Genomic DNA, 23,121 nt, shown 5'->3' with positions numbered 1-23,121 from the left:
CAAAGTGGTAAAGGGGCAAAGTGGTAAAAGGACAAAATGTAGAGCACATGTGACTGTCCACCACTCCTGTCACTGTGACCACATTTCCCATGTGGAAAATCTATTTGCTGGTGTAAGTGACGGTTTTAAAGATTGTGTGATGGAATGTATGTTTTAATAGTAACCCTTTCAGTTAATAATAATCACAGAGAATGCCTTTTCATTTCAAGGATATTTACAGTTCAGGAAGGCTATAGAGCATCACAGTAAGTCTCTGATATCCTAACAGGCCAAATTTTTGTTGCTTTCTAGAGTGGCTGAGTCTCAATAAATTCCTGTAGGATAATCCAGATAGTTCAAATTTTATTCAAGTAAAAGAAATACTCCTTCAAATATAGTTCCAAATGAGGATGATAAAAAACAGTCATAAAACAATCTGAAAATATGTCAAATCAGTAAGTCTATTCTACAGAGCAAAGTTGGGATCTCAGACAATTTGAATATTGCAATTTAAAGAGAAGCAACTGTTGGAATATTTAAGTTGAAAAATACTTGAGGCGCACTTGATAGATTTCATTACAAAATATTTGGGGAAAAAACTACAAAGTCTAGGCTAAATAATTGTGAGATGAGTTATGGTGAGGTGATTGATAAAAAAGACAAGAACTGAAATTCAACTGTAATCATGGAGAAAACTTCGAAACATAAAACTCTATGCACTTAATATTTATAGTATACGAAAAATAAAAAATATATCTAGTGAAATCCGTACTGGGCATTGAGCTACCAGAACTCTTAGCTGCATTGGCATTGTGGTCCCCAGTGAAATTCAGTATGAGCAATGCAATATGCACTGGCAGGAATTATCTGAACTACATATACATTATTTTGTGATAATTACTTAGACATTTACTTTTTTATTGCTGATACTTCTCTGGTTATTACATGAGAAGATCATATAAAAAATTAAAGGCATGAACACGAGATACTATATACAATGAAACATTCTATCTTCATTCACTATATAACGTTAGATTAGGCTTTCACTTGGAATATCATGTTCTATTTGTCTCACCACAAATAAACCAACAAAAATAGATGGCACTTGAGAAGCCTTAGAAGTATAGAGGTGTTCATGTGAAAACCATAGTAAAAATGCCAGTCTGGGAAAGGATGTGATACAGCTGTAACGTAGAAGACAGAGAGGTTAAAGAAGGCAAACATAAATTATTTTTTTTCATAACCTAAGTACATACATATACCTGATGAAACTGGAGAGTAATAATGTTGAAGATAAACATAGCTGGTGATAAATGTTTAGCATGAATTTCAGAGATGACTGGACATGTTTAAGGATAGAGAATACCTCACATAATATTTTGGGTGGAATTTGCAAGAAAAGCATTTTTGTAGAGAAGTAAAGCCTTAACAATCAAAAATATACCCTGACCTTTAATTACAGGAGGTTTAGAATGGAAGCTTTCTCCCTAGGCAGTGTTATTCCATATTCATCCACTATGTGGGTTCTTGCATTTTCCTTCGAAAAGTCTGAGCCAGGACCAGAATCATTTAGGTTGGAAAAGACCAAGATGACCAAGTACAACCACAAACCCAGCATTGCTAAGTCCACTACTAAACCATGTTCCTACATGACACATCTACATATCTTTTAAACATCTCCAGGGTTCATGATCACCGCTTCCCCAGGAAGCTTGTTCCAAAGCTTCACAGCCCTTTCTGTGGAGAGGTTTTCCCTAATATCAACCTCCCCTGATCCAACCTTATGCTGTCTCATCTTGTCCTGTTGCTTATTACTTAGGAGAAGAGAACAACCCCTCCCTTGTTACAGCCTCCTTTTTGGGCAGCTGAAGAGGGCAACAGAGTCTCTCCCCTGAGCCTCCTTTTCCCCAGACTAAACAATCCTAGATCTCTCAGCCACTTGTCATACGACTTATACTCCAGATCCCTCACCAGCTCCACTGCCCTTCTCTGGGCATGCTCCAGCACCTCCAGATGAACCCCTGGTCTGATGGAGCCTAGATTTTTCAATGGATAGTTTATTTTTCATGCATATAGCATAAGACATTAGGCCCATGTTTTTCAGAGTGAACTATCAGTACTCCAAAATACAAAGGATCCCACAAACCCTCAGGCAATTAAGGTTAAGCTACAATGTAATACTTCATTTATTTGATTTAAAAGCCCCAAAGTACTGCTTGTAATCATCAGGGTAGGAGAGACCTGGAAAGCTGTATATGTTATTTTTATTTCCATTTAAAATAACAAAAGTGCAGCCAAAAAAATTATAAGGATAACAATAATTAAAGTAACTATATAGTCTGCTTTGCGCAGTACATTTCTGTCTTCGTGCTCTGTAAAGTGAAGTGTTGCTATTTATGGTATGCTACAAGTCTGCTTTTCAGAAAGCAGCCCAGGCTGGACAGCTTTCAGTTGCTACTGGAAATATGTCACTTATTAGGAACAGAGGGGTTGTTTATCACTGTCTCAAGGGTTACTTTGGCTGAGGCAAAGAAGCAGCTCAGTTATATAATGGAAAGAGCTGGGTCAAAGGATAAGAAATTTATGTAAGTGTGTGCTCGAGACTCTGGCAATGCAGACTCAGTTTCTGTCTTGTATGTCTTGCACATATCACAGCCACAGTTCAAGTCCTCTAGCAAACTAGAAATGCCATCTCCAGCAAAGATCTACACGGGTGCTAAACATCATCAGTCCTTTTCGTTCTCACCAGCATTAATAGGGAATACTCACTGACATAATCTCAGTTCTGGTTTCTGGTGAAACAGCTAAAAGGAACCCAATCCTGTCTGCTTTACCTCAACAAGTACCACACGGCATTGCAACAAGACAGGGACAGTTACAAATAGTTGAACCGATGTTTCCATCTGCTTATGTAAATGTTAGATGTCCCAGTTCAGGGCAACCACAACAACTTCTAGTACAAAAAAACCCCAAACAAACAAACAAACAAATTCAAACAAGCAAAGAAAAAAAAAAAGTATTCAGAGTCTTTTTAAAGCCTCCTCTCAGTGTTATAGTTCCCTCTACCAAGGACATCCTTTAGATGAAATGTTTAACCAAGTATCAAGTTTTCAAGCTCAAATCTAATTACCATAATAAAAACCCAGGAAAGAAATACGGGTAAGTCAGCACCTCGCGCTAATTACCAATCACACAAACTGACTCCGGACCGCGGTGACTTCGCGTCCTCCTCGGGGGACGGGGAAGGGAGTGGAGTCCCCGTCATGGGGCAGACGGGGCAGGGGGACGCCCCCAGTTCCCTTCCCAGCACCTGTTGCGCCGCCACTTGGCCGCAAGAGAGGGGGCAGCAGCGGGGGCCGCCCGCCAGCCTCCTTCCCACCGACAACTTCCCGGGGCGTAAACGGCCGCGCCAGGTGCCGCCCTCGCCGTGATGGGACGGCGGGCGTGGGAGGGAGGGGGGAGCCGGCAGGCACGGCCCGGGCTGGCAGCGCGGCCGCCGAGTTGCGAGCGAGGAAAGCGCGGGTGCGCGAGAGCGGGCTGCCTGCCCCCCGCCCGCCCCCGCTGCCGGCTGACAGGTGCGCGTTCCTCCGCAGCGGCAGCAGCAGCGCCCGGCACCAGCTCCGGCTCCTCTGACCCCTGCCCGCCACGGCCACGGATCGTTTAGTCCTTGGGAAGCTGGTCTGGGTCCAGATTTTCCTCTGATTTTTTTTTTTTTTTTTTTTTTTTTTTTTTCTTTTTAAGAGAGAGAGAAAGAGAGAGGGGGAAAAAGAAAAGCCAAAGGAAAACAAAACCTTGAGACACAGAAAAGGGCTCTAGGAAAAAGTTTTGGATGGGATTATGCGGAAACTACCCTGCAATTCTCCGCTGCCAGAGCAGGCTCAGTGCTGCCTTCGCCCCAGCGGCGCAGCCCGCGCCGGGCGCTGCTGAGAGACGCCCGGGCCTCGGTGCCGCGCCGCCAGTGCCTGCTGCGCCGGAGCCCCTCGCCTCGCCGGCCCAATGCTCCTCCTCGGGCTGCTCCTGCTGACATCTGCCCTGGCCGGCCGGAGGCAGGGGGCTGTCGCCGAATCCGATCTGAGCAGCAAGTTCGTCTTCTCCGGCGCCAAGCAGCAAAACGGTAAGGAGCCGCAGTATCCACCGCTGCGCAGCCCGGGGCAGGGCGGGGGCGGGCGCCCGGCCGGCGCAGAGCAGTGCGGAGCTCTCCGCTCGGCTCCTCTCTTCTCGGCTCCTTCAGCTCCTCTCTCCCGCCGCGGGGCGGGAGTGGGTCCCGGGGCTGTGGGCGCGGGGGCAGCGCGGCTCTGCCCGCTGGCTCCGGGTAAAAGGGCAGCGGCTCTGTAGCTCTCTCTTCTGCGACACTCGAGGTGCAAAATGTGTCCCCTTCCTGTCCACACCTCGCCCTGATTTAAAAAAAACAAAAAACAAAAACAAACAAACAAACAAAAAACCAACCAAAAAAAACAAGCTGAAAAACAGCAGCCTAAACCTACGAGCGACCCGCGCACCTTTCTACCCTAAATACTTCGCTCTCGGGGGCTGGATTTCTGTGTCTGTGCGTGAATGAGTGGTATTTTGTACGGGCTGGAAACGAGCTAATCCCGCATAGGAAATGAGAATGACTTTCAACTTTCAAGTGTACCTGAAATGTTTAGAAAACTCTCAAATGCAAGTTCCCCTGGGCTGGTGCTGAGCAGAGCTGGAGAAAGAGTCCTTTCATACAGCAAGGGCAGCTTCGGGGTGTGTAATTTGCTTAGCCTCTGAACTCCATGTGATTTACATTATTCAGATTTTTAAGCACCTTACCTCTTGATCTGCTATTATGAAATCATCTTAAAGAATACTTTACAAACTTTAACGTTATATACTGCATGAAACCACACTTATTATAGAATATCTAAAATTAAGGCTGTTAGCATGTAGTTGTGGACACCCTGGTGTTTAATGTGGGGGGGGGGGGGTGGGCTGTGTTTGAAAAATGTAGTACTTAGCATGTCAGCTAGAACAAGCTTTCTCCCTGGGCACAAACCAACACAAAAGGCCAAGCTGTGAGCTCTCAAAACTCTCAGAACTGTAATGAAATAAAGCAGAAATGTAGATTCAAGGCTAATTCAATTCCCTCAACTTTGAACTTGGGACTCTCCAGATAAAAGTAGTCTACGTCATGTCTTCTAATAGAAAGCAAAGTTTCTGAGACCTCTGTGAGTGGGTAGAATATGCAGTGCACTAACAAATTTGGACGGGGTAGATTAATACTGCTGTGGCCTGTTAATGTGATGATATATGGCACCTGCAGACTGCTGGAGCTGCTGATCAAAGAACAGCATGGGATCAATCTCTAATCAGAGCAACTGTGAAGAGCCAGGGAAAAGTGATCAAAAGACTTAGAGAACTGGGCTGTTCTGACAGGAAACCAATCAGACTTTGTACACAGTACAGGAAATTATCTGCTCTGTGTGAGAAATCACTCACTTTCTACCCCTTCCCATTCTACCTGGTGTTTAGAGGCTTTAGGCACATGTTTGTGACAAAATGGGCTTGGCAATTATATACTGATGTCTCGTGCTGTTATGCTGCCTTCCCTTAAATTTGCATGGTGTACACATGGAGCTTATCAACACAGAGTATTGTCATTGCTTCACTTTAACTTTGTCAGGACTGGAAGGAAACCTGCTATACTGTCAGTCTCCTCTAAAAGGTTTTGTTCCAGGATAACGCAGCTGGGCCCTGAAAGGCCTCCAGGGTGCAACAATGGGAGCACAATAGTGTAAAAGGTAGATCACACAGCATGGAAGCAAAACTGGTGTAAATAGGTGTAAGTATATGTGACAGTACTAACTAGATTCTGTTCACATATATTGGAAATGCAGCTGCCTTAGGTCAGGCTTCAACTGGTTTGCAGTGAAATTTGGCACGCTCTAAGATACAGTCTACATCTTAGAACAAATGCAAAACCACGAGAAATTTTATTTTAAAAAAAGGCCCTGAAACTCTGTTATAAGGTAGTTCATACTCAGAACAGTCCAGGTTCCTTTTGTAACTTACTTTAGTTTGCTTTATAGTTGTTCAATTGCAAAACTTACTTAAAAAAATTAGCACAAGTTTAAGTATAGCTAAGTACCAACCTCTGACTTTTCTTAACTGATTTTAATTATTTGGGGCATCTGTAACACTAGTCAAACCAGTTCTTACTTGATTTAATTAGAGTGATTTTTACACTCTACTGCAATCTAAAGATTGTATATCTTTTAGCTAGAGGCAGGTTAAAACTCCCTGGAGTATGAGAATGAGATATTGCTGTTCATGTGCCAAATAATCTCTGGTCAAGAGAGAGGGAGATTTTCACTCATGCAGTCTACAAATAAAAATTCTGTCCTCAACTTGTAAAACTACTAAGTGGCCATGAAGTTTTGCAGCAGAATGGATTACAGTGTTACTCAGTGCACGCGTGGGTGCTATAGCTATTGCTTCAAGGTGATGCTGAAGATGCCTGTGACCAGTTGTTAATTCAGTGGGACTGCTTGTGTTTGAAAGGGTTAGCATGTGCTTAAGGATTAACTAATATTTGCTTATTTAATAATTGAATTATATTAACTTCAAAATTAAAATTTGACTCAATTTAGTTGCTAATTCTTTACATAAGAAGCTCTTTTATTTTGCTGCATAGTGAATATTATTTTAGGTGAAAATTTTCTAGTGTAAATATTTTTTTTGCAATTGTAAATTAAATGTTTTAGAACACAGTGTTTTGCTGGTACCTCCTGGAAATTCTGTGTGTTGGTTGTTGTGGGGCCAATGTAGCTCCATTTGAAACCACTTAAAGCTACCTCCATGTTTTTATTTGCCTACCCTCTGTTATCATGAGATTTTCTTTAAGAAGGGGTTTTATTTGTAATTCTGTATGACAGTAAGGGGTTTTATGGGATTTCTGTAAAAAAAATCCTATTTATCTTTAATGTTTTTATTTCATTCCACTGAGTAAATAATCATCTGAAGGATCAAAGAAGTTTTTGCAACAGTTTTCTGGAAGTAAAGTAGTAGTAAATGGTGCATGTAGTGAGGGCTCCGATTTATCTGTGTGGATTTCATTTCTACAGTTCTTTGTCAGATTATGCTTTGAAGGGTTTTTCATACTTATGTGGCTTTATCACTTTTCTTATGGCTCTTTGATGTATTTACTGCTATTTTTCCATATTGAAGCAAAGAATCAAGAAAAAATGAATGCTCAATTTCTTTTAAATCACAAAACTGAATTCTTGTATATTGAATTTATTGGATGGTTTACTTCTACTTTCTTGCTTTATTTCTAGCTATTTTTGACTGCTGTTTTTGACATAATATCTTCGTGATGTCTCTGTAGCTTCAGAAATGTCTGAGGAAGCTATTGGTATGTTGAGAACTGTGAATGACTTACAGTAAATTCACGAATACAAGCTGCACTGAGTATAAGCCGCATCTCTGGGTGTTGGCAAATATTTTGGTTTTTGTCCATAAATAAGCCGCACCCGAATATAAGCCACTCTGTCGTTCGCAGCGAGGACCCGCGTGCAATTAGTAACAGAACCGCGGGAGGGTGGGGTTTACTGGCTGAGCTAAGGCTGTGCAGGCTCGGCCCGCTAGGGGCTGCTGACGGGGCCAGGTGGCCCAGCCCGGTGCTACTGCTCGGGGCCGGCCGCTGCTGCCACTGGGCTCGGTCACCCCGGGTCGGCGCTGCCCCACGGTGGCAGGCAGGGACGGAGCTTCCCCCGCTCCTACGGCAGCGGCGGCAGGCGGGGACGGAGCTTTCCCGCGCCCGTGGCGCCAGCGGCGGGCGCGGACAAAGCACCCCGCCTCCTTCCCAAACCGCGGCAATGGCTGCGCGGGGCTCCCGTTGGCTCCCCGAGACGCGGCAATGGCGGCGTGCCCCCCCACCTGTCCTCCCCTGGGCTGCGGTAGAGGAGGGAAGAAGAGAGCTCTCCCACCTCTCTCCCCGCCCCCCGTGCTGCCTACAGGGAGCCAGGTTCCACCCACAGTAGCACTGTAACAATTGTGGAATGCCGGCTTTTACTGGCAGGTGCTTGGCTCGGCGCCCTGACTGGCACGTCTGGGGTTGTAAAAGTCAGAAAATTATTCACATATTAGCCGCCCCCGAGTATTAGCCGCACTTCCGGGTTTCCACCAAAATTTTTGTCAAATTGCTGTGGCTTGTATTAGTGAAATTACTGTAATTCTAGTGCCTTAACTCTGGTTGTCTTGAGTGCACCCTCTTATGTGAGGTGATTAGCTTAATCTGGATTCGATTACAGCATGAGATGGCAGGAGAATCTAAGATCTGTTTTCTTGGCTACTTTAGAACAAGATGCAATAATGTTTAAAGTAATTTTGCTAAGCTATCACCTGCTACACTCTATTTCTCATAGGAAATGTATCTGTAGAACATAATGTAAAATCTACTGTTGGATGCCATAAGCAATGATGTGTGTACAGCTTGTGTGGTGTGTACATTTCAAGTGTAGTACTGAATGTTTCAGAAGACTGAGAACCTGAGATCAGTTAGAAACTCACCAGGACTAACTAAAAAGACTGATTTTCCTGCAGTCAATTTCAAGTATGAATGAACTTCAGTAAACACAGTTACTGAAGTAAATCTTAGAAAACTGAAGCATTTACTTGATTTCTGCCGCACAGGTAACGTCAGTCATGATCTGTCTTTTCACAGATCTCAAAAGGAATTAGATTTGTTTTCTTCTTCCTCCACATGAATGGAAATCCCTAATAATAAGTTTCACTAACTGAACACTTCATAATCTATTTCTTAAATCTTCTGAAATGGGAAAGATTTATGTAACTTAAAAAAACCAAAAGTGTCCTTGAGACGGAGTATGATACTTGCATATTTCAGGCCATCCTTGGGAGAAGATGGTGGATGCAGCTGCAACTGAGTGAGTAGCTGAAGTGCCAGAGGAGGATTCTCTCATCGTCTCAATGTGTATGTGGCCTGCCACACCTACTCTGAACTGTATAAAGGGTTCTCTGATTTGTGTATCCCCAAAGAGAGCTCCCAGTTAATTCAGGGAGGGGGACAGCATAGCAACAGAGTTTCTGATTAAGTTCCTTTAAATTGGGCTGAACATCAGAAAAATGTGTGGATGTCCAAGTGATGCAGCACATTGAATCCTTACAGACAGGAATGTCAGTGTTTTTGCTTGAAGGCAATCATTTGACTGAAAAATTATTTCTTATAACTAAAGATATTTTATTATGGTGGGATGCCAGTTCCACTGGCTCATGTTGAATTGAAGAGTGCCAGCACAGCCTATTGACTACTGCTGGGTAGCAGAAATTGTCTTAGTTTTGAGGAGATAAGGAAGTATAATAGATAAGCTGTGTCATCTAAAGAGAAATTTGATAGTGATGCAGTTTTTCTCAAGTTAAATCTATTTCTGCCTAGTCTAAGGCTTGTTTTGAAATGTTTTAATGCTGTTTTCCTGGAAAGTAATGTGTTACAGCATTCTCTTTTGACTTTAAGCAGAAGATTGTGGCAAATTAGAGAAGCTGTTCACCACTACAGTAAATTACAAAAGAATAAAGTTTTTAAAACTGGGGGTTTTTTTGTGTTTGCAGTTGACTTCTGCATATTTTTTGCCATGCAACAGAGTGATGCTTGGGGCTTCTCCTTAGTTGGTTAGTTGCTTCTCTCAGTTTCTTGTATTAGGCAAAATAAGGGTTTTAAAATACAGACTTTTTACTCCTTGTCCCAAATATGTAGTCATTCCAACCTGTACATGTCTTTTTTAGGGTTGGAATGGAATTTAGTGCGAAATAGCATCTTGAATGGAATTTAGTGTAAAATCTTATTTTTCCATTAACTCGTTCTTACTAAGTTTGCAGATTGGACTTCAAAGCTTTATGTCATGTTGTTTGGGTGGTTTTTAGTTTGTCTATCAGTCAGAGATTTATAATAGAGAAGAAACATGAGGCATACTTTGAGTCAGGAACAGCAGTATTGCCAAAGAGCTTATGTTGAACTTCACATAATGTCTTTTGTATCTTATAACTATTCAAACCCTTCAAGTCTCAATTATTACATAGTCAACATGTAATAGCAAAGTACTGGTTTACATCATACAGCAGTGGTTGTGCATTGTTGCAGTGGTTTTGGGGGTTTCTGTCTCTATTGGGTGGTAGCTGCTTTTGGTTTTTGCTATGACTGGCAGTTCCTGACTATGAGAAAGAGGATGTGCTGAGCAAGCCCGCTTCCCTTATCAGGAAATGAGCCTCTTCAATTGCTTTATAGATAGCTCTTGGCTTTACCAGAGAGCCATACCTTTGCTTCTTAGTCACAAAGTGCATACCACGGGAAATACACTTCTTGGTGTGCATTAAGAATTGGCCTGTACAGATACAGCCTTTTAGCAGAAAGCAGTGTGACATAAAAAAGTTACTGGAACAGAAAGGGAATAAAGCTTGCACATAGAAACATAGTTATTTTAGTAGCACTTAAGTGTCTGTATGAGTGCCTTGCTGTTTCAGAGTTTCTGAGAAATTAATTGCATGCTAAAACTTACTCAACCCTGTGATTCCCTTTTGGGGGCAACTTTTTCAGCTTGTGTTTGAATATGAAATGCTTTTATTCAAGTAGGTAAGTGAAAATTCATAATGTGTCATTGTGAAGCTAAAATATGAATTGGTGTTTTGGAGGGGCATTCTTAGGCTATAGGATGTTATTTTAAGGTGACAATGCCTGGAAAACTTGTTCCTGGCTCTGTCCATAGACATTATAGCCTTAGGGTTCATCTGAGTTGTAATCACCTCTTCTTGACATCATTCTACTGAGATTTTTCAAATAAATCTTCAGTGCTACACTGGGATATTTGTGTTTAATTTCATGATTCCACAGCATACTAAGCAGTCTTCTTATGTGTGAAGGTACCTCATCTTTACAAAGGATGCGTGTAATAACAGGTCACTACATTTCCCTAACTTAATCAGTTTCCACAGCAGTTGTTTGGCTGGGTGACAAAAGGCAGGATGCTCTGGGAGAAATTCTTGCACACACAGAGTATAAGAACTATTAAAACACTAGTATAAACAAAAGAGAAAACCCAGCTAATTCCTCGATCTTCAGCAAACCTTCTGCATTAGGGTTTGCAAGTGCTGGGGTTTTTTTTTGCTGAGCTTAATTAGTTCTCTTCCAACTATTCCATCTTTGTTGAGCATGGTCTCAGTTTCGGACTTTGGCATGCACCTTGTGTAGGCGTGATGTGATGCTTGCCCTGGGCTTGGAACCTACTTGGCTTCTTGCCACTGTGGAACTCACAAGTCAATGTGCTTTCACATTTGCTGACCAGACCCTCATGTGAGCTTGCTGCAGCTAATGTTAAAAGAACTCCTCAACTGTGTAGTGAAGTCCCTTTGAGCCACTGGGTTATTATTTCACTCTGTGGCTATTCTCATTGTTGTGGGTTAATTTAAGACTATGCAGGTTAACTCTTCAGCGAGGATCTTCACAGTGATGGTTGATGATTTTGTTTTTGGAACTTTATTTTCTTTCTGACATTTTTATATGCAGGTGTTTGGATATGGGGAAACAGGATATGAATTAACCTCACTTTAATCTAATCCAATGCAGGCAGAAGGAGAAATGAAATAAGAAAATTTTCAATGGTTATTTCCTGTGAAGTAGAATCCTTTTATACTGCCATGAATGAGAGCTGCAAGGGAATAATCAATAACACCTTTTTTTCTGCGGCAATGTGCCTTTTAGTGAATTAATCCTCATAAACTATTCACTAAACTTACTGTTTTGTGGTAAATTCATTCAAGGTATCATTATAAACATGGATGTTTTAAGAAGATTCCTCTAGGCTGAAGGTCACCTTTGCTCCTACCTCCCTGAATGCCCAAAACACTGAAATTCCTCCTTGAATTACAGTAATTTCACAATTATAAGCCTCACCTGATTGTAAGCCTCATGTCCGGGTGTTGGCAACTGTCTTGGGTTACAATACAGAGTGGGATAAAAGGTATCTATTCTTTCACCATCTGTTGAGGGTGGGGGCAGTGATCCTTATCTCTGTGGGAGATATTTCTGCTAATGAGACATCCATTGAAACCAGGTGGGGCATTGTTCTTTATCTTTTCACAACTCATTTTTCCTCCAGGGAGTAATTTTCTGCTAATGGCCCATTGAGTCCCACTGTGTGACTGATAAAATTACTTCATCCCATTGGAAGTTGCTCCAGCCAGGGGGAAGGGCCCAACATTTCTTACCTAGACAAAACAGAGGTTTTGTGACACTAAGGCAGCCCTTTCTCCACTGGAGTCCAGAGGGAAACAGGATTTCTCCACAACACCACTGGACCTCCAGAAGGAAACTGCACCTTCTCCTGCAGTGACAGATGTGGTTCAGTTGAAGCAGTGACCTTGTAGAAGGGTGCAGCCTCCCTCCGAAGGTCCAGCGATGATATGGGGAAAAAAAGTCTGGATTCCGTCTGGAGTCCGGGGAAAAGAGGGCGACTTGGTGTTCCAGAATTTCACTTTTTATCTAGGTAGAAAAGGCTGGGCTCTCCCCTGTGGCTGGAGCAACTCCCAGTGGGATGAAGTAGTTTTATCAGTCACACAGTGGGACTCAATGGGCCATTAGCAGGAGATAACTCCCTGGAGGAAGGATGGGGGCGGTGCAAAGATAAAGAGCAATGCCCTACTGATTTCAATGGACGACCCATTAGCAGAGTGTCTCCCACAGAGATAAAGATCACTGCCCCACCTGGTCACAACAGATGGTGATAGAGTAGATAATTTGATCACATCCTGTATTATAACCCATGACACTTCTTCAGTGTTTGGGGTTTGTTTCTTTGTAGTACTGTATTTCTATCTTAATTTTTCTAGTAAAAAACTGTTATTCCTAATTCCCATATCTTTGCCTGAAAACCCCTTGATTTCAAAATTATAATAATTTGGAGGGAGGGAGTTTACATTCTCCATTTCAATGAGAAGCTCCTGCCTTTCTTAGCAGCCACCTGTCCTCCAAACTAAAACAGCAACTTTTCGTTCTTTGTCCATATATAAGCCGCACCTGATTATAAGGCGCACTTCTAGGTTCGGACCAAAATTTTTGTCAAAATGGTATGGCTTATAATCATGAAATTACTGTAGTTAAAACTGGTTATTAACTGCATTAAAACAGGATGCGGGCATGGCGCAGTTTGATCACTGTTGTGCTGATTCCTCCACATGAAGTGAACGGTATCATTGATCCTGAATAAAGCTTGGTAAAGGCAGGTAGGCCAGGGCTTTCTTTTGCACTTTGCCAACTTTGTGGCTGGAATGAAAAATCTTTGTTTTTAATTTTTCAGGGCTTGGTTTTCTAGATGAATGGTGATGTTGGTTGGGTACCTATCCTAATATGTTCCCTGTGATACTACAGTACTACTAAAGGAAAGCTGAGGAGGTCTTCCTAGTTTCAGTGAATGTCTGGCATAGCCAGTGATAACGTTGAATTCTGGATCCCTTATCACTCTTATGCGGCTTTTCTTGAAACCTTAATCTCTCTGTCTCAAAAAACAAAGAATGTCTTGGGAAGGAGAGACAATGCTACTTATGTTTTCTGTACATTTAATTCCTTTTTACATTGCTGCTGGTGTAGTATTCTTATAATGAATTGGCAATAAATCATGTAAGAAGGTGGGGTGCAAGGAGTTAGGTGCTGCAGTTAATTAGGGAACTGGTCTTGTAATTTGATAAATGGGCTTAGTAGGTTCAGACAGTAAAAGGTAAAGGAGTGTTGCCCTTTTTGTAGTTTCAATGTTCAAGTTCTTTGAACCATTATTCAATTTGGCACGTATCAGCAAAGTTGTAAGCATGTAAAATACCAGGGAGCTTCATGTTTGAAGAGTAGTTTACACTGGAAAAATTATTTTGGTGATGCATCTTCCCTGTCACCTTCCCTGTCAATCTGTAGCTCCTAATTTCTTTATGCTTCTTTTTCATTATTTGTTTAAAAGTGCATGAAGTGGGAAAAGTGACTTTGCTGGAAAAGGTACTTATTTCTGAGCTAATGCACAATATCACCTGTTTCAATTGTTATATTTAGTTATAGTTTTTTCACAAAAATCAGTTGTTGAGTCTTTTACTTATCTCGGGAGCTTCATTGGATAAGCTATTGTATGACAGCGACTAGAATATCTAAGTTTGATTACTATTATTTTCTATTCTATTACAGTAATTTCACGAGTATAAGGCGCACTTTTGGGCGTTGGCAAAATTCCGAACTTCGTCCATATATAAGGCGCACTGGACTATAAGGTGTACTTTTTTTTTGCATCGAGGATCCGTGTGCAACAAAGTAATAAATTAGTAATGGAATTGCGTGATTGTGGGGTTTACTGGCAGGTGTTCAATTTGCAAACATTTTTCACAGATTGGTGTAGCTTTTAAATGCAGCCCCAGGTGCCCACTGCGGGTCCCGGAACTCCCGCCCGGCGCCGGCTCTTGTGGGCTGCCGAGGGTTGCCAGCTCGCACTTCCGGGTTGGCAAATTTCGAACTTTGTCCATATATAAGGCGCTCTGGGGTATAAGCCGCACTTCTGGGTTTGGGCCAAAATTTTAGTCAAAAGAGTGCGCTTTATATGCTTGAAATTACTGTACTTTTTCTCCCCCAGTGTAATTCTCTGCATAATCATCCCACTGTGTTTACCCTTGTTGTTGTTTCTAACAATCCAAGACATTAGTCTAGGGGCTCCAAGTTCCTTCTTGGATTGACAAGGAAATCAGCACTCATTTTATGCAACAGTTAAGATTTAAGAAAGGCATATGTCACAGGAAATTCTTTTGCTGTGTGTGAAGGTATGGCATTTCCAAACTGAAAGTGTTGTCTGATTATTTCACTGGTAACGGAGAGTTATATGAGACCACTTCCATCTACAGAGAATCTGTTTCAGTTTTTTGTGGTTCTGGGGCTCATTCAAATGCTCTAAAACAAAATAAAAGGAATGGATGTAATAACTTCTTTATGGAAAAGTCATAAAAAGCTACAGGGCCATGTAAACAAATTGGGTCATTTACAAGATGTTTAAGTGATGGATATTCAGTCCAAATTCAAGGGTGTGGATTAGGTTTTTACAGTCATCTTGACTGAATTTTGCCCTCAACAAGTTTTTGTTTCTCTACCTTTGGCACTACGGATGACAAATTTTCAGAAAAAGTGTTTTCAAACTTTTCAGTGCATTCAGAGTAAAGCCAAGATGCAGGAGAGCAATTCAGTAGTATGATTTGTTATTTTTCTAGGTGAATGAGGAACCTTTCTCGATTGTCATGGTTACACTGTGGAGCCATAGTGGAACTTAGTAGTATCCCTTGGAAAATCAACTAAAAGAGTTTTGCTTCTGGATTCAAACACGCCTGAACTAATTACAAAGTAACCATTTTGGCACTGCTCTGTCAGTATAAATAGGTTTGCACACAACAGAGTGTCTGCGTTCCAAGCTAAGCTGTGTTAGTCACAGAAATGTATGTCGTATTTCATTGAAGCACTGGACATCGTATCTATGGTGTGTCACTTCACAAGGCCCTTCCAACTCACTTCATCACTTGTTGGAGAGGAGTGAAAAATATGATAAGTGAGACTTCTGCATATGAAGATGCATTCTGTGGATCATTTATTAGCTTTGATGCAAATGTAAGCCAAAGGATGGACAATGTTTACACATTTGGGTAAGGGATATTAGTGTTAGCTACTGTGGGGTTCTTCCCTTCTCAAGACAAGTGCTTGTTTTCCTACTACCAAAGCAACTTCAGTTACTGTTCATAACTCTTCATGCATTAAATATGCAGATAGTTTCAGAAAGAAAATATCTTCACTGAACACAAGTTTGGAGTTGGTAGTAATTAACTGTACATGGGTGAAGTTCTCTATTTGTATGTACAGTGCTAAATTGTGAGCTGTTGATAAATCTCTTAGATGCTTGATAATGGACCTGTGAAACTAACAGTTGTTACATGGAAAGTGTATATGTGTGATTATGCATCATTTGAAGAAGTCCTTCAGAAAGGAATTTGAATGAATGTGGCATCAGTGTCAAGAGTAAAAGGCTTGTATGTATATTATTAGCAATTTGTGTTTCAAAAATTTTTGGGAAGTGGTCTATCTTAATATTTAAAGGCTTCCATGTCTTACTACTTAGTTGGTCTGTTGTTACACAGGGAGGTTCATATCTATCAACATTTCTGTTGCTTGTGAAGCTACAGTGGATCTGAAAGGGAGGTAAAACCTCTTAATTGACAACTAAAAAATAATAGCTCCAAAACAAACATTATCTCTATAAAAGGAGATTAAATTGTTGGATATTACCTTGCCTACTGTTTTAAAATATGGCTAAAGATTCTTGATGGCCTTGCTTTCTTTTTGTCATTCAAAAATCCCAGTCCAAGGTGCGTTGCATATTTATAGGCAGACTTGGAGTCTGAAACTTTAAATACTCTAAAAATTTCTGCTAAGCATGCACTATATTTTTCACAGCTATATGTTCAAGTTTGCTGTTATGAGAAGTCACAAAGTACTTGCCTGTAGTGCTAAACCTTGTAGTTATTCCTTTTGAAATGGAGATTGAATTTGTGACAGTTAAATCTTTCAGCAGTCTTTACCTATCTGCATAAGAGCCTTTATAAAGATTGGCAAAAGATGCTGAGAACTGTCCTTTTTCGTTTGTTTTTGTTGGTTTTTTTTTTTAGTTTTGCTTTGTTTTTTTTTTTTTTTTTTTTTTTTTTTTTTTTTTTTCTACCTTGGGAATCTTTATCGTATACCTGTCCTCAGTACCTGCAAGAACTGGTACGTGTGTAGGGAAGTGAGTGTCCCAAGCTGAGTCCAAACAGTACTGGCATAGTTAGAGTTCAATAATTTTATTTGAAGAGACACCACTGAGATTGGCTTTGATATTACCTAACACCTCAAGAATGTCACACCTCGGCAGAGTATGACAGTAAAGAGAGCTCTGTTGCTTAAATACCTACCTGATATGCAAAATTTTCATAATGCTTGTGGGGAAAAAAATGGTTTTGTACAGTTGTCAAGTAGAAAGCTAAACATGTTTCTAAAGCATGTGCCTGCCTTATCAGCAAGAATCTTACAAAACTCTGGTTGGCCTCATTTGTCGGGAGGTTGGTGTAATTGTAATTCCCAATGAAGTAGCAGTGAAATATTTCCAAATTGTTCTTGCTTATAATGTAGTTACATTACCAAAATTTGGGCCCAGTTAGTCTTTCACATTGGAGAAAGAAATGATGACGTGCTAGTATTATATTTAAACGAACCATTGCTTTTATGGGATTTTTAGCTTCTCTTTAAGTTTGTAGATCTATCTATTATTAAAAAATACTGTGTACAGGTTGGATCAATACCCTTAAATAAAGTTGATTCCTCTTGCTCATTATGGGAAAAAACCATCAAATTTTGTTAATGGTTCTGATTCATTTGAAACACTTTGAAATATGTGAAGCAAGAAAGGAGGCTTAGTTTGCTTAGGGAAAGTTTTAACACCCAACACTTATTTCTAGTAGCTTCTCAGTAGATGGGCATTAATTATTCAAATTTATGGTTATGTGCACTTGTGTGTGGTGTATTCTGTCATTTTTGTGTAAGTGGATGCTTAATATATGTTTGTAATTCTGTTTCTTGAGGTTTGTTCTTGGGCTGGGTTGAAATGTTCAGATTTTTTCAGTTTTAGGAAGTGCTTGGTAACATTACATTCCATATTTGCACTTCAGATGAGAATGTGTTCTCTGTAGTTTTTCAGAAAGCAAGAATCTGAAAATCTCTTGTTTTAAGTTGGCTTAGGGAAACAGTGGTGAATACTGAAGATAAAATTATTTTGACTGAATTCAGGATGGGCTATCAGTGTGTTAACAGGTCCTAAAACATTACATAAATTGTGTAGAGTTTAAATAGTAGTCTTTTAAGTATACATGGAGATCAACTAATGCTAGATAACATGACAATATTTACATTTAATTTTCATTTTCTTGGGCTTGGGAAGAACGGCATCTTCTCTGGTCTTCTTCATGTCAAAATAATTTAATTCCAGGCAAAAGTGGCAGTTGAACATGTGGATTGTTGGCCACATCCAAGCTGCATATTGAGCTATCTGCTCTACAGAGGCATGTGTGACTGCAAAAGGTGCACGCCATCTGGTTTTGGAATTTTTGTGTGCCCAGATGTTGCTACTGAATACAGAACATAGGAGTTATTGGTTTCCAAGTCCTGATTCCCTAGCCCTACTTTAGGAACTTCAAAAACAACTCTGGAATATGTAGGAGGTGTTTTTTTTGTTTGATGTTTTTGTTTTGTTTTAATTTTCTGAAGTGCATGATGACTTATTTATTAATAACTATTATATTAAAACCATTTTTTTATTGTTGCCTCTACTTCATTCCCTTGGCTGACTCAAGACTTCAGTCAACTAAAATATAATTATTTTCAGAGGTAGCTGTTTTTTCTCAGTAACATTTTTCCTTTCTGTTGTTTTGCTGAATGTTTATTAGTTTGAAGCTCAAAGACTACTGTAAAAGGTATCTTGTAACATACAGTAATTTCACGAATACAAGCCGCGGCAATTTGACAAAAATTTTGGTGGAAACCCGGAAGTGCGGCTGATACTCGGGGGCGGCTAATATGTGAATAATTTTCTGACTTTTACAACCCCAGACGTGCCAGCCAGGGCGCCGAGCCAAGCACCTGCCAGTAAAAGCCGGCATTTCGCGGTTGTTACGGTGTTACTCTGTTGCCCTGGCTCCCTGCAGGCATCACGGGGGGCGGGGAGAGAGGCAGGAGAGCTCTCTTTCCTCCTCTGCCGCAGCCCAGGGGAAAGACGGGGGGGCCCCGCGCCACCATTGCCATGGCCCGGGGAGGTGGGGGGAAGCCCGCGCCACCATTGCCGCGGCTCGGGGAAGGAGGGGGAAGCCAACGCCGCCATTGCCGTGGCTCGGGGAGCTGACGGGCGCCCTGCGCAGCCATTGCCGCGGCCCAGGGAGGGGGGAGGGAAGCCTGCACAGCCATTGCTGCGGTCCGGGAAGGGGGGGGAAGCCCGTGCCACCATTACTGCAGCCCGGGCGGGGGGGGGGGAACCCCCGCCGCCATTGCCGCGGCTCGGGGAGGAGGCAGGGTGCTCTGTCCCCGCCCGCTGCAACCACGGCAGGAGCGGGGAAACTCCGTCCCCGCCCGCCGCCGGTGCCACGGGCGCGGGAAAGCTCCGTCCCCGCCAGCCGCCGCTGCCATAGGAGTGGGGGAAGCTCCATCCCTGCTTGCCACCGCGGGGCAGCGCCGACCCGGGGTGACCGAGCCCAGTGGCAGCAGCGGCAGCCGGCCCCGAGCCCAGTGGCAGTGGCGGCGGCCGGCCCCGAGCGGCAGCGCTGGGCTGGGCCACCTGGCCCCGTCAGCAGCCCCTAGCGGGCCGAGCCTGCACAGCCTTAACTGAGCCAGTAAACCCCGCCTTGCCGCCGTTCTATTACTATTTGACAACTTTGTTGCACGCCGGTCCTCGCTGTGAATGACAGAGAGGCTTATACTCAGGTGCAGCTTATTTATGGACAAAAACCGAAATGTTTGCCAACACCCAGAGATGCAGCTTATAGTCCGTGGGGCTTGTATTCGTGAATTTACTGTACTTAAATAAAAGCAAGCTGTTACCAAAAATATTAATTTCTGTCTGTTTAAGTCAAATCCTTAACATAAGAGCAGTTCTAAACTTGCTAATTACTATAAAGCATACTGTTATATCTACTAGCAATTTATTAGGCATACTAAGTATGTATACTTTTTTTATAAATAGCATGTTTAGGGAAACATCTTGATGACTTCTTTTTCAGATTTTTGATTATGTCCATTTAATGTGAAATGTGTTCATGTTTGCTGTATTTGCAGTGCCTGTCTAGCTATAAGAATAATTTCCTGTCTGAATTACTTCTTATCTTAAAAACCTCCAACTAATAATGGTTTAAGTGTAATAAAGTTTATTTATGTAAAATAGCATTTGAAAGATAAAAGCTAATCAAGCTTTCATATTTTGAATTTTATTCTCTGTTATAGCTCTTATACTCAATAAGCTAAGGAATGCAAGCTGTATGCTGAATAACAGGATCTCTACTCTGTTTACAGTGAAATGCTAATGGAAAGATATGAATATCTGTGCTCTTGATAAAAATTTGATAAAAACTGTAACAAAAGCCTCCATGCTTCTGCCTTTATGGCAAGAGAGAAATACAGTAATTTCACACATATAAGGCGCACCCTTTTGACTAAAATTTTGGTCCGAACCCGGAAGTGCGCCTTATACTCCAGAGCGCCTTATATATACACAAAGTTTGGGAATTTGCCAACCCGGAAGAGTGAGCCATGGGCCCAGCCAAGCTTGCGAATTGAGCACCTGCCAGTAAAACCCGCGATCGCATGATTGTTACAAATTTGGTTACTCTGTTGCATGGCGGGGGAAAGCGGGCTACCTGTGGGTGCCACGGGGGGAACAGAGCTTGCGAATTGAGCACCTGCCAGTAAAACACGCGATCGTGTGATTGTTACAAATTGTTTACTTTGTTGTGTGACCATCCTCGCTGCAAACGAAAGTGCGCCTTATACCCCAGAGCGCCTTATATATGGACAAAGTTCGGAAATTTGCCGACACCTGGAAGTACGCCTTATACCCCAGTGTGCCTTATACTCATGAGATTACTGTACTCTTTTTTGCAGTTTGCAGAATAGTTGATCAACACTGAATGTTGTTCCTTAAAGCATAAGGAAGTGGTATATGTTGAGAGGTAAAGACAAATGTAAAAGAAGTCTGCGTTGAAAGTTGACAATAGCAGAAACCACAACGCTGTGATAACACTGCATAGAAATTGTTTTTTCAGTTTCTTTTTTCCTTTCTTAGAAGAATGAACAAAAGGGCTCCAGCACAGTAACTCTTCATTGGTGATTACTGAATGGGGTTAATTATTTTTTTCATCCTGTTGTGCATGAGGATCTTATTTTATACTGTTAGATTGGTGTCACTTAATTTTTCCATCATGCAGAGGAATTTAAAAGGGGAATTTGGAAGATTCCTGGTACAGGACGTGAAACTGTAAACAGCAAAGACAGTGATCAATTCATAAACATTGCAATATACTGGTTTGATTTGTCCTCAGCATTACTGACAGTTCTTTTTGATGGGCTGTTCCTAAAAACATAGGATGTATATAGTGTTGGTGGTGGTTTAACAGGTAGTTAATCAGGGTTCATATCCCAGGGGGTGAAGGGAGAAGCATTCTTTTAGCTGTTACAGTTTTTTCATGCTAAAACATTTATATGTCTGATGAACTACAGATAAAGTAGCAGATGTTTAGGCTTTTTATCAATATTGGATAAGCAATCTCTATTTTCCTGTGTTTTTTTTCTCATGCACCAAGATTAAAATATTAGACACGGCCTTTAAATTTGCTTATCTTTTGTGTCACCAGTAAGCATGGCTTTCAGGGATGGCTTTGTATCAATAATTGTCATTACTTTAAACTAGAGGAAATTATAGTAAATTCACGAATACAAGCCGCACTGAGTATAAGCTGCATCTCTGGGTGTTGGCAAATATTTCGTATTTTGTCCATAAATAGGCTGCACCTGAATATAAACCGCTCTGTCGTTCACAGCGAGGACCGGCGTGCAACAAAGTTGCCAAATAGTAATAGAACGGCGGCAGGGCGGGGTTTACTGGCTCAACTAAGGCTGTGCAGGCTCGGCCCACTAGGGGCTGCTGATGGGGCCAGGTGGCCCAACCAGGCGCTGCCGCTCGGCGGGGCCACTGGGGGCCAGCCGCCGCTGCCACTGGGCTCGGTCATCCCGGGTCGGCGCTGCCCTGTGGTGGCAGGCAGGGACGGAGCCCCCCACCACCTCCCCGAGCCGCGGCAGGGGCGGCCCGGGTCCCCCACCACCTCCCAGAGCCGCGGCAGTGGCAGCCCGGGTGCCCTCCTCCTCCCAGAGCCGCGGCAATGGCGGCCCGGGTCCCCTGCCGCCTCCCAGAGCTGCGGCAGGGGCAGCCCGGGTCCCCCGCCGCCTCCCAGAGCCGCGGCAGTGACGACCCGGGTCCCCTCCTCCTCCCCGGGCCGCGGCAATGGCGGCGCGGGTGCCCTGCCGCCTCCCAGAGCCGCGGCAGGGGCGGCCCAGGTCCCCCCTCTCCTCCCCGGGCCGCGGCAATGACGGCACAGGGCCCCCCCGTCTCTCCCCCGGGCTGTGGTAGGGAGCTCTCCCACCTCTCTCCCCGTGCTGCCTGCAGGCAGCCAGGCTCTACCCGCGGTGCAACAGAGTAGCAATTTGTAACAATCGCAAAATGCTGACTTTGCAGCAGCTCGGCTTGACACTCTGGCTGGCACTTCTGAGGTTGTAAATGTCAGAAAATTATTCACATATTAGCCGCTCCTGACTATTGGCCACATTTCCGGTTTAGGAGCAAAATCTTAGTCAAATTGGTGCGGCTTGTATTCGTGAAATTGCTGTATTATATTTCTAAAAATCAAGATCAAAGCATTTAGAAATGAAACCCAATGGCACTTGGAAAACTATATTTCTATAGGAACTTGATCCTGAAAGCCAGAGGAGAGACTATAACAAACGTCTCAGTGGCACCTTGGTGCCAAGAAAGATTCACTTTAACTTCTTTTTTTTGTTGTTATTCCTGGCACTTTCTAAACGAATTATTTCATAATGTCTGAAATTTTTCTGAGGATAAATAAAATTGCACCCAAGGCTTCTCTTCTTTTCTTCTTCCTGTTTTTTTTTTTTTTTGAATTTTTTTTTGTGTGTATGTGTGCATTTTGGAAGCTATTTTAAGTTAACTGAGCCCTAAGGAAAAGGTGTGCAAACCAGACAGTGGGTACAGTGTTGCTTTTTGATTAGAAAGGTCAGCAGCTTGCACCTGCCAAAAAGATTTTGATCAGTAATGGTTAGATGTGTATCTATATATGGATGGGGAAAACAGAGGAAAAGGAGCTTTGGTAATTTTTCTGCCTGTGAACATTGCTGGAGCCTCTGGAATCCCCTTCTTCAGTAATAAGTTATAATGCTCAGCATCAGGCTTTGAGTGCCCAGCTAACCTCTGCTTTCTGTCACAGAGAAGGGCTAGAGGGAAAGTTCTTGCATCCTACTGGAAT

The 23,121-nt window shown here is 42.4% G+C and overlaps 1 protein-coding gene across 1 annotated transcript in view; it reads left to right on the top strand.

The window, feature by feature from the left end:
- Positions 1-3,727: 3,727 nt before the first annotated feature.
- PDGFC (platelet derived growth factor C) overlaps positions 3,728-23,121 on the top strand; it is a 145,470-nt gene continuing 126,076 nt past the window's right edge. The window contains exon 1 of the mRNA XM_033060384.1: positions 3,728-4,093. Coding sequence (XP_032916275.1) covers positions 3,976-4,093 — 118 coding nt within the window. The 5' untranslated portion in view covers positions 3,728-3,975. The remainder of the gene's footprint in view (positions 4,094-23,121) is intronic.

This window comes from Catharus ustulatus, chromosome 5, assembly GCF_009819885.2.
Source record: "Catharus ustulatus isolate bCatUst1 chromosome 5, bCatUst1.pri.v2, whole genome shotgun sequence".
Taxonomy (NCBI): Eukaryota; Metazoa; Chordata; class Aves; order Passeriformes; family Turdidae; genus Catharus; species Catharus ustulatus.
The sequence above is the reverse complement of the archived record's forward strand: the minus strand, read 5'-3'. Positions and strand labels throughout refer to the sequence as shown.